At 44.2% G+C, this 12,113-nt stretch overlaps 1 protein-coding gene across 3 annotated transcripts in view; it reads right to left on the bottom strand.

The window, feature by feature from the left end:
* GALNT15 (polypeptide N-acetylgalactosaminyltransferase 15) overlaps positions 1 to 12,113 on the bottom strand; it is a 27,812-nt gene extending 15,699 nt beyond the window's left edge. Inside the window, exons 1-4 of one of the 3 annotated variants that reach the window (XM_075083175.1) lie at positions 11,970 to 12,113; positions 10,535 to 11,080; positions 4,858 to 5,024; positions 3,947 to 4,151 (exon numbers count right to left, since the gene is read on the bottom strand). In XM_075083175.1, the coding sequence (XP_074939276.1) occupies positions 3,947 to 4,151; positions 4,858 to 5,024; positions 10,535 to 11,080; positions 11,970 to 11,995 (944 nt within the window). In that variant the 5' untranslated portion in view covers positions 11,996 to 12,113. The remainder of the gene's footprint in view (positions 1 to 3,946; positions 4,152 to 4,857; positions 5,025 to 10,534; positions 11,081 to 11,969) is intronic. The other 2 variants (XM_075083174.1, XM_075083173.1) reach the window with 2 other exon arrangements.

The following is a 12,113-nucleotide window of genomic DNA, read 5'->3' as shown; positions in this document are numbered from 1 at the left end:
GCATTGTGCCATGAATCATGCCTAAATCCTCACTGCTCCTGCTTTCAGCAGTGATATTTGCTTTTGGCTTTAGATTCTCGTCTTCAGTTTCTTTACCTTAACTTCGTGAAAATAGGTCACCTACTGATCCTGATCAACTGTGAAAGACTGTAAAAAGAGATAGCATATCTTCGTATAACATACCATGCAAATGCAAAGCATTAATTTACTCAATTTGAAATGAGTATTATTGACAAATGGAGGATATAAAAGGATCAGGCAAAAAGAGAAGTCCCAGGAAGCAGGCTGTTACATGTGAAGTATATGCAATGTTTTCAAAACAAGGATAGTAGCATGGAAATGCATGCTCAGATGCTGGGGTTGTGTGGGCTCTGGATGGATAACATCATGCTTCCCTGAGCCTGTGAGAAGGCAGAAAACAGTTGGCCTATGTATTTGGTAGCTTGAAAAGCTGGGGTATGGGCCACTGAGAAGTGGAGAATCAGACGAAAAGAGATGAGGAGCTGTTCAACTTTAGTGCAAAATATTTCCTTTCTCTCTAGTATATTACCATAAAACTAGAAATTTTCCAGACAGCAGAACTCTGTTTCTATTCCTGCATCCTGTACACAAGCAGAGGCTCCCATTCACTCCTGAATGGGAGCAAACAGCAGATGAGATACCTTTCCACTGCTATGTTCATTTCTTATTCTGTTTAACAGCATTTTCATTAAATATTAGTAACCTAGAATCACAGTGCTAAGTAGAGGCACTTTGAATTTTAGAAACTAGATAGGCTTCTTCTAATAATACCACAGGCATCTGTTTCCTAACATAATATTTAAGCTGTGGTGTAGGCAGTGCATCAGCACAGAGGGAAACAGCCCGTGCAACAAGGAGCAGAGGAAAGGTTCTATGGGCAAGCTACCCGTTTGCAAGCCACCCCTCTGCCACGGTTATGGTGCCCATGCCTTTTTCAGAGGTGGAATTCCTTGTCAAGGTTCCCATCAAGGCTCATTTTGCTTTCAAGTAATATTCTCAGGAACCACACTTCGGATCTTTTCCTTTTTTTAAAAAAAATCATCCTGCTTCCGCATGATGGTCACTGTTTTTATGTTAAAGAAACAACCTTTTCCAGGCTTCATGACACAGTTCATTACATGCCCCCTCTGCCTTTCACTGCCTTTGGACCAAATACAAAATAGCAGCTGTCTCCTAGAAAAGGCAAACCCTTCAAAAGACGACTGTAATAACTGCACAGCTGCACTCCTATGACCATGCTACTCACCTGGAATTATCCAGGAACGCAAGCAGTTGTCAAACGAAATGATCTGTGGGGCATCTCATCTAGTTTTCTAATGTTGTCCAGGTGCCTGCAGTATTCATCCCTGAATAATCAAAATGTCAAGGGATGCTTTACAAACCGCTGAAACATTCTCTAGGCGATATACTAAGCTGATGTACAGCTCTCAGTCAATTTGTTAGGTATGGTTCACAGAACTAGTCCCGGTCAAGGTGCCCATAAGTGCATGTGTACTGATTTTAGAAAGACTCGATACTTTTTGGGAAAATAATTTTGACTGGGTTAGCGAATAAAACCGTCATGTAGGGAGACGAAATGTCATCACCCGGAGCAAGTCAAATATCTGTCAAATATTTCCATACCTGTAAAACTGGGATAAATTTTTTCATGTTTATCCTGCCTGTCATTACCACAGGCTACTCAGAACCAGGTGTATCTCCCTTTTTGTGAGTATGTTCAACTCACAGGGATGTCTCAGTTTGGGCAAGGTTCTCTTGGCATTGCTCTAAGACAGGTCACAATAATAGTCTCAGACCTGATCAGGAGCCTAGAAAATTAGGCTTAATCACAGTTTTTCAAAGTTAGAATCTCCCTTCAGCTCTGCTAAGTTCCTGCAAAGGTTTGGGCTTTGGAAAGTCTGCATTTTCCCTTCCCAGCAAACAACTCACTCACTCTAGGTTATTAAGTGTTTTTCCATCCTGTCTCTCCAGCAAAAGTGCATGAGTTGCAGCTTGATTGGTACATTAAGAAGAGGAATGATGGATATTTCACCAGTCACTGTCAGCTTTTTTTCACTGTACTCTCCTCATTTGGGTAGTCTCAGGGAGTGCACATGATTCAATTTAACAGCTCCTCAACTGCTAAATGAAGCCAAGTTGACTATGCTAATGCTTTACATTTCCATAGTGATCTCCATGCAAGCATTACACGCAAACTGTGAAAAATCATGAATTAACTTCCTTATCAGGTCAGTGTTATTTATCACCATTCTTCAGCTGGGGAACGGACAGCGAGGGAAAGTGATTGCCAGATGCCTTAGAGCCTGTTTTCCCTATGCACTGGAGAACGGCACAGGTTCTCCACACTAGCAGTGACAGAGCTTCCAGGGTCGGACACAGTGACAGACAGCATACAGAAAGGGATGGTTTAGATCATATTACTGTCAAACATCCTTCCACCTTTGCTCCATGGATCCAGTTAGCCATTAGCTAACTCACTGTTAAATTCTGCTCTGCTGGAGGAATGAATGAGCCTACAAGCCCTATAGGGGAAGTGAATCCCTTTCTCACCCGCTGGTGACTGTGCTATATAAAACTCAGAGCTGAAGTAGGCTTGGTGGCTTTGCATTCCCTTAGCAGGGATAATTTTTGACAGTGAATCACTACAATTGTGGTGGGGTTCTAACTTCTCCCTTGCCATTGTAATTCCCCATTCACTATAGCTCTCCTCTGACACTTTTTGTAACTCTCTTAATTTCAGCAATACAACCTTGAATAAGGACTGGCCAAATGGTACAGATGGGAGTTTTGCATGAACATCAACAATAGCCTATAGCTCAAGGCAGAATCATGAAGTATATTCATAATAAACCATCTAATAAGTCAGCAGACAAAAAATAATCTGGTTTTCCAAGGAGGATCATTTACAAAAAATAGTCCTGACATCCTAGGGCAACATTACCCTTGCTTGCAGTATTTTTAATGTTTTCATCCGAATGATGTAATCATTTCTAAAAACTCAAATTAATTCTCTTACAAGCAAACATAATCAGCCATAAAAGCAGCTTGTTCCACAGCCTGGGAACAGCCTTTGAAGGTCTTTAGTATGACTATTTAACGGTCTGGTAAAAGTTTTAAAGATGTATTTTTTCTTTTACCCCCTCAAGCAATTCACTTTTTCCCAACTGGCTTATGGGTAATCATAGACAAGTTAACGTAAAAATATTTATTTCAGAAAAGTCCCTTTAATAAAGGATTTACTCCCATGTAATTCTTGAAAGATTTTCAGTGATTTAATCTCTTGGAAGGACTTGGGGACTGCATAGAGGAGCTCAGCTGTACATTAGAAAACAGGCCCAAGCACCAACCTAAACATGAAAGACTTGGAAAATATGCATTTGTGTCCTCCTCTGTCAGTTTGGTGTCAGTGAAAGTACCTGTAATTAGCTAGAACTGTCTAGGCTGCCCAGCAAATCTATTTTTCCTGTGGAACAGAGACAGTACAGGTGACATTGGTATGTAGCCAAACTGGCTTAGGATGACAAAGTATCTTATCCTTGGCTTCATGACTGAGACAGCTAAAAAGTAAAAATAATGGAGTCTTACAGTAGTTTCTCTGGTGTATATTTGCCAATTTCCAAACAGCTTGAGACTGCAACTTTTTTAATTCAGACCACCAGGAAGCCTTCTTAAAGCTCTAACTGGATATAAACTGACAGTTCAGTGATACTGTGCATGAAGTGAGGGTTATCAGCCAAGTGACCTATCCTGCTTCCCACATATCAGAGCGATGCATGTGGTGATAAGGTAGAAAATCAAAGCAATGTGAGCAGAAGGAAGAAGGTAACAAAGAGAGGATAAAAAAAATACCCAAGTCTTTCCGAGTACATCTCTTTCAGCAGAAATTTGCATATGCAGGGAGCTCAGAGGTCACGGGGATATTTACCGGTTGCTGGACAGCCTGGACAGGAGGGGTTCCAGCCAGCCCTTCTGACACTCGCAGTGTGAATCCATGAAGACGAGCACATCCCCAGTTGCCCGTGCAGCTCCTAGCATCCGACCTCGGATGACTCCAAGCCTCTTGTTGCTCCGGATGAGTTTCACACCGTCCAGCTTAGAGATGTATTCACTCAGAGCTGACTTCAGGGGCCCTGTCAGAAACAGAACTCTCACTGAAATGTTTTAGCTTTGATTCAGCTGTTACAGAAATGCAACAGGTAGTAGGAAATGCTACTTCTTGCTGGTAAAATGTTTTGGGAGTGTTTGTTTTACATGCCCAAGTAGGCCACGTTCCACATATTCCCACAGCAGCATAATGTCAAAGAGAAGTAGAGGCTAATGGAACTGGAATTCACTAGGTGTGAAGCTATTCCTCTGGGAAATTTAACAGCCTCCTCTCCTGTTTTCAGCAAACGGTGGATGCCCTCATCATCTCATAAAAGGTATAGATCAGTATGAGATACTACAGGTGTTTGGCTTTCCCAAGCACTTTGGATTACTTTAGCAATGTGAAGTTTTCCACTCTATGCTTCAGCCAAAGTCCAAGCCTGGAAATTATTACAGCAGATCTGGTCCAGTGGGAAGGCTAAGATTTGCATACTGTGATCTTACTTTAAAGTAAGAAAGTATAGCATGTTTGGAAATGATGGGGAAAATAGAAACATATTTCAAAGCTGAAAGGCTAAGCTTAATTCTAGGGATGGAAGAGTGAAACCTGGCAGCCAGCTCAGGGGTCTGCTTAGCTCTCTCCCTGAGAGTCCTCTTTACCTTCTACTCTCCACGTACTTCATGGAGAAGGACAGTTTCTTCCCTGACGCTTTGGAAGAAAGAGCTCACATGCAGAGAAATGGGGACTACCTGGCTGGCTGAGATCATCGACTAGGATGATATCCTTGAGGAAGGCCTTCGGGGCTGTGTCCATAATGCTGTGCACAGTTCTCAGCAGAGCAGACCAGGCTTCGTCATGGAAACAGATGATGACACTAGCAGTAGGCAGACTGGAGTCATATTCTTCCTGTAGGCACCTGCATGGGATCAAATGAGGGAGACACTAGAAACACTGGTACAACTGACTACTTGTCTGTCAGAGCAAAGTTGTAAGCTACACCTAAACCTTCAGAGATGGAAAGCAGTTTAAGATATTGGCCCACTTCTAACAAAGCAAAGGAAGTATTAAGGTGTCCAAGACTGGAATACAAAGTGAAAATATGGGAATGACATTATAAAAATTAAAATGCAAAAATAGGAATGTTTTGCTGTATTTTGGGACACTTTCTTTTGCTCTGGCTGCCTGAAAATACACAGCTCAACAGAATTGGCCCAATAGCCAAAGAAAGAGAAACTGAAGACGATTAGAGCAAAGCAGAGGGAGATAAAGCAAGTGGTCAGTCTCCACCGATTTCCACATTTTCTCAAGTAATACAGGAAATAGTACACTGAAATGCAGTACCTTTAAGACTAACAAGCAAAATAACTCGTCTGCATGACAGATCAGATTACCTGTGGACTGGCTGACTAGCGAACGAAGCCAACGTCTCAGTCCTGTACAGTAAAGCAATGGATACTTACATGTCAATGAAAATAAATGTAGATACATTTAAGAAAGTAGATGTATTTTCCCTATAAAGCTTGTACATGTTGCTTTTTTTCGATGAAAATGAATCACTGATGTATGAGGCTCCCACCTGGGTAGATTATCTTTATGCCATTTTCTGCCATTTACTTTACAACTCCAGGTCCTGACACAACCTACTGCAAGACACCTGGCTGCATGGGTCAGCGTACGGCATTTCTAGAGATGCTCCAGAGTGCCAGCTGGGGCCCATGACTCCTCAGTTTTCCATGGGGCTAAGTTTTCACCCATGACTTTGAAAAAACTTCCATCAAAATTACTGTGAATTAGATGTTGCTTTGACAACTCAAGCATTTAAGAATGAAAACTGCTTCCTATTAATCCTCACAGAAAATGTATATGAAAACTATAAACCCTTGTCAAACAATGGCTGTTTCATAAATCTAAGTAAAGGATTTACAAATCACATTCAGAACAGAAAATGTTTTCTGATGTACCAGTCTTGGTTCAGAGAGACAGGACACACTATACTGGCACGAGGATGCACATATTCCAGAAAAAGCCCTCAAATGCCTGTTGTAGTGATGCAAAGACTGCCTATATACCTGCTTTGCTTATATTAGAAAACACATTTTAAAACCTTTTCATTTCCTGAGGAGCAGTCATTCAGTTTCTGAACTCATTTAATTTCTAGCAGCAAGAACTTCTTCAAGGAATTACAGATTTGGCTGAACGTGGCCCACTGTTATTTCAGCATTTTTTTATTGCCAAGCAAATCATCATACAGATTTCACAGTGGTTGTTGAACAATTAACTACTCAGCAGAAGCTCATGTAAGGAATATAATTTTAATGTTGCTCTGTTTATTAACATTTTACTTAGAGCTTCTATTCATGGACTGAGGCCCTATGATGCTAGACACTATCCAGACACAAAGCTGCTTATCTATAGTCTGAATGATTTAATAACAAATCGAAATAAATTAATACTATAGATACACTTCAGGGAATATAAATTTAGAATGAGCACAATTATAATAATTTATTATAGTTTATACTATTTCACATTAATATCTTTTCATATAGATATTCAAATATCATATAGATTTCATATAGATTTTCAAATATCTTTTCATATCTTTTCAAATTGTCTTCAAGATTTTTACATCGTAATGAATCTATGTTGTCCTTGGTTTACTAATTTTCTGTAATCAGCAATGCTGTTATTTCACAACTTCATATGGGATAATTGCTTCCACTTTCAGCAGGATGGAGAAAAGGATACTCTTGTGACTTGGCAGTGTTTATATTTTTAGGCAGAAGAATCTAGAGGTGATTAAGAAAAGTGAAGATCTGATGCAGCCCTTTTACTACCACGCAGCTTCCAACCAGGAACATCCAGTACAGCTCTAAGTACCTATATTTTGCACCATAATACTGCAACGTCTGTTGCTAGTACTGTGGTTATAGCAAGAAAATAAGGCTGTTGTAGAATCTTAATTGGAAAAGAATTGAAAATAACTGTACTTGAATACATAACCTAGGTGGCAAATGTTTAGTTGCCATGGTGATTGGCAGACTTGCAATTCAGATGTCTAATCTTTACAAAAATGTGAAATGCTACTGGTATACAGAACTGCCTTCCCTATAATTTGGAGCAGTTTCATAGACTGTCCATCATAAATCAGCATTTCAGAAAGTCAGGGCCGTGACTGATATGAGACATAGTGATTTAATCCCATTTGTGAAAAATAAGGAATCAATACAAGCAGCAATGAACAGGACAGCAATCCTGACACAGCAAAAGGCTCTGCTGATGGGGACTCCCACCCACCATCAGGAAAATGTCTCATGGATGTTCAGCTCCCAACAGCACCCAAGTGGAAGCTATGCTTTTGTAGTGGAACTTAAAACCTTTTTAGGCAGCTTGTGGGTTTCTGTTTGTCTGTGTACATTTGATACTCAAGCCCAAGAGAGGAAAACAGACCTTTTTTTCAGGCAGAACTCCAACATAAAAGTCACAATGGCAGGCTTGGTTTGGGTCCACTGTCCCAAAATGGTGTCAACAGCAGCTGGACCAACTGATAGCAGCAAAAAGCCCTCTGAGGGACGAAGGTACCTCAGAGGATGAGTCTTGATGTGGAAGAACAACTTTATAGTGCAAATGGACAAGTTCTCAGGCCTTTTCTCCCAGCAACCCTGACTGTTTCAAAACTGATACTCAAAATAAATGGGGCAAGACAAGTACCTGATTCATCCGTTGGGGTATGTTTTATTGTGGGATCAGTAGGAGTGCTGGAAGAGATAGAGTTTTATGCATCTACATTCTGAAAATTAGCATAAAACATTTACCTGGAAAGGCATGCAAAGAAATGTGGGTTATGTTAGAAGCTGGGGTCTGGTGAGAGAGGTCTAAAGTATTGCCTTCCAGGTAAAGAAGTTGGATCCCAGGCTGCCAATGCACACCACAGCCCACAGGCTCTGGTTTAATTCCAGCAGAGCTCTGTACTCTTCACATAAAAAGAAACTGTAGTTATGACAGTCGTTGCTCCAATGCAAAGCACAACAGACCTCTTCATGTGAATTTCTAAGGAACAGCAGCTAAGTATATCTTATGACATTTACCTTACATCTTACACTCTGGTTCGAGAGTAAAACTGAAGTATGTAAGTGTGAAGTTTGGCCAGCTGTATTTTATAGTATCTGGAATTGCTTCACAATTAGTAGGCATAGCTTCTGGTACCAAGAATTTGCCATCTAATTTCAAGCAAAATGAGAGAGATCGAGTCCATGGAGCTAACTCACTGCAATGTCTCAAACTGCTTGGGTTCTCTCTAACTAAATAATAACAGACATTTTTAAGAACAACATGATTCAAACAGGATAGAGGAACAGGCAATCTGATTCCTTACTGGTTCACTCTCATTTTACGCTAGTATAAAACTGGACTGATAGTTGTGAGGTAGGCTCCCAGAGTAAATTTCGCCTAAAAAATATCATTGAGGTTTATGTGTTGTGCCTTAAAGGACAGGACTGGCTTAGAGGTAGACCTTTGCTGCAGGTTTATGATCTGGATTTAGATCTGAACAACTGTGAAGCCTCGGATGTTCAGATCTGTGGTTTCAATCTGCGCTCTATAAGCTGTGGTGTTGATAGCTCTTTAGGCTACAACTAGTAAGACAGGAAAACCCATCCAAGACATCTGAGACCATGGCTTAAATCTTACCGGTAGTAGTACTAATTAAATCTGTCTCTTGTTGGATGGCCCTTCAGCTGCTGAAGTAAAACTGCTTTTTGGCTGACATCACAGGCAGTAAACCAGGGTCATCGCTCCTCCTTTGAACATTACATAGTGCTGCCAGTGAAGCATGATGAAAAATAACTGAAATAATATTAGCATTTCATTATTCAATGGAAGTGTAGAAAACACAAAGCAAGTGTAGAAAACTGTTTCATGCTCTTTCCTTAGGATTGTCCCCTTAGGTTAGAGCCACCAGCTGTCTTTAAACATGTGAAAATGATCGCTAGAAAAATTATTATATATGTATTCTGTGTCTTACTTAAAATGTTTTCTGGCTTATCATTCTACTGTGTCCTGGGGGAAAGCTACAGTAGCTTTTATTATAGGAGGCAAGAAAAAAAGATGCCCAACCACATCCTCTTCCCTCTCCCCTGGGCAGGCGAGCATAGATACACCTCAGTCCCCTTTTACGAAGTGTAATTAACTGCCCCTCCTGGGCTGTTGGTGTAACTGGATCTCAAGTCTCCAGGCTGGACACGGGGCTTCAAATGTAATATAGGGCTCCAAATGCAACTCTTGTTCGATGCGGCCCTGCAGCCTGGCTGCTGTTAGCTACAGCGGTGTTGGCGGATCTGATGAGACACACTGCTCTGCACCTTCCTTCCCCCCAGGAGTTTCCTTCCAACGTTTGTCAGGTCACTTGTTACACTACAGAAGCTGAAATCCCCACCTCCTGGTTCCTGTATCTGAAATCCCCACGTCCTGGTTCCTGTATCACCCATAAGCCCAGCGACCCCTGGCAGAGGCCCACCACCATGAGGTGATGGCGGCGGGAAGCGGAGGGGCGGCCGCTCCCTCCCCTCTGCCCCGACCCTTCCTCAGGCAGCTGCTCGCCCCCCGCCGCAGAGTGGGCCCTTTCCCGCCCGACAACCCGGCGGGCCCCCGGCACCCAGCGCGGCGCCGTCCGCCACGCGTTTTCCCATCCCAGCCCCCGCCGACCGACAGAAAACCGGGGCGGGGACAGACAGACGGACACACGCACCCCGCGGGGGCCGAGGCACAAGCAGCACCCCGCGCCCGCCCACCGGCACCTGCTGTGCGGTTGTGGGGGCCCCACCAGCCGCCGCCGGCAGGAGGCGCTGCCGCCCGCCCGGCGCCGCGTAGTCGCGATGAGGGGCCGGGGCGGGGCGCGGTGGCCCGGCCGCCCTGTGGCCGCGGGGAGGCGGGCGGGGGGGCGCAGGTTGCAGACGTACATCAGCCTTCGGCTGAGCCACGATCGTTCGCCTTCCCGTTTCTGAGCCGGTGGCCCCCTGGAAGCCGCAGTTCCCCACCACCCCCGCACCCTCCACTCCGCCGCCCCTCGGCTCCTGAGGGCTCACACACCGCCCGTGGGTGGTGCAGCCCCTGCGGGCTCCGGCAGCGCCTCCCGCGGGCTCGGGGTGCGCCCGCGGCGGGGGAGGCCGTGGCCGGGCAGCCGCGGGGCGCCTGTGGGAGCCGGCTGGGGCGGCCGCGGGGGCCGCCGGAGGGAGGCTGGGCGCGTACCTGGCTCTGCGCAGCGGGGCTGCGTTCCTCACACGGCGTGGGGGAAATCATTGTCCCCGACCGGAGGGGAGGGTTTGGTGGGAAGGACGCGGGGTGTCGAAGAGGAGAGGTTCACGGGGAGGTGGCGGCGGGGAAAGAGACAAGTTTTCTCCCAGAGATTAAATAGGGTGTTTTACTTACAACGGGTGTCGTACCTCAGGGAGCTCCCTGCGCAGAGAGATCCGCTCGCTGAGCGCTTCGTTAAAGCCGTGGGTTTCCAGGCCGAGCGGCCGCTCGCCCGCAGCAGCCCCTTCCCCAGCCTGCAGGGGAAGGGACAGGGGCTGGGACTCCGGGTCCCCCTCAGCCCTCGCCTCCGGCCGCCTGCTCTGCTGCTTCACCACGCGATAGCCCTTCCTGGCCTTGCTGTGGTTCCTTCTGCCGATGGGCGACACAACGGCCACGATCAACTCGTCCTCCCGCAGGGAGATGAAAGGTGATAGCCCATCCAAAGGGTAATACTGCTGGCTCTCCTCCTGGGTCTCCAGCATCTCTTGGGTCTCCGCAAAGTCCATCTGATACCCTTCCCGGGGGTTGAACTCCACAGGCTGGAAGGTCCCTTCCTTGCTCTGGTTGCTGGGTGGTGGATTCAGCGTTGTAACCATCAGTAGCAGAAAGCCCAGCATCAGCAACAACAAGAGAAACTGCAGCTTACGTGATCCATATCTGCACTTCTTCCTCAAGAACATACTGTTGGTGACAAAACGATACAGATGGTCATGTTAAATATCACTTGGATCTTTCTCAGTCTCCAGTCCTCGGGTTGCAGCAAAGCCCTGGTTTTCACTATGTGCCAAGAGGATTTTCTTGCTCCCCTCACATTTCACTGTTGCCGTTTCATGCTTTCCTCGCTATTTACAGACAAAATATAACATTCCTATTAATATTGCACTTACTGTCATAAAAGGTTGCATGGATCCAGTGAGATAAAGTAGATCTTTTATTATACAGTCCCAGCTCAGTTAGGAAAGCTCATGTTTAGCTGATGAAAAGAGTATCTAAAGTTTTGATTTTTTCCCCTTTTTTAAATTCTAAGTAAAAAGAAATTCCATTTCTTATAGTTTCCTTCCAGAGTAGTTCCTCCTTCTTCAAAGTTTCCAGTTGCTGCCTGGATTGAAGCACCTTATCTCTGAAAGTGGATCTGACAGCTCTCCCCCGTTCAGAGGCTTCAAGTTAACTGTGATCAACAGATGAGAACTAGTCGGTCCCTGACTTTGTTTCACACGTAACTACGGCACTCAGTCAGGAAGCACTTTGCCAGACATAATACAGAGCAATGTGTGCGTCTTTCTCTTGGTCCTAATGCCCTCACTGTTCTTGTCCTATCAAATCCAAACTTTGCAAAAGCTGTAAGATGTGAAATATAAGAAGCAAAACGTCGTATTATAAAAGAAATCAAGGCACACCATGAATTGCTCTACTTCTGAATAGCTGTATTAAGTTAAGAAATGCTCACAGCAAGAAGCAAAAATTTTATAAACTGGGTAAAAGATGGAGTGTACATGATTTATTTAAGGTTAGATTTATTCATATGGTAATGTGCTAGCTAGAGTATATTTCATTTTCAATAAATACTTACAGCTGTAGGGATTTTAACACTGACATAAGGATGCCAAATTATCACCTGGCAGACTGAAGTTGTCTCCTCATCCATAAATTTGGTATTGCAGGGGATGCAGCACTTCAAGGTTCCAGTAGTCCAGGAATAATGTGCAGAAAGCTG

The sequence above is a fragment of the Phalacrocorax aristotelis genome, chromosome 2 (genome assembly GCF_949628215.1).
Source record: "Phalacrocorax aristotelis chromosome 2, bGulAri2.1, whole genome shotgun sequence".
NCBI classification, from domain to species: Eukaryota; Metazoa; Chordata; class Aves; order Suliformes; family Phalacrocoracidae; genus Phalacrocorax; species Phalacrocorax aristotelis.
Note: the sequence above shows the minus strand (reverse complement) of the source record. Positions and strands in the feature narration are given on the sequence as shown.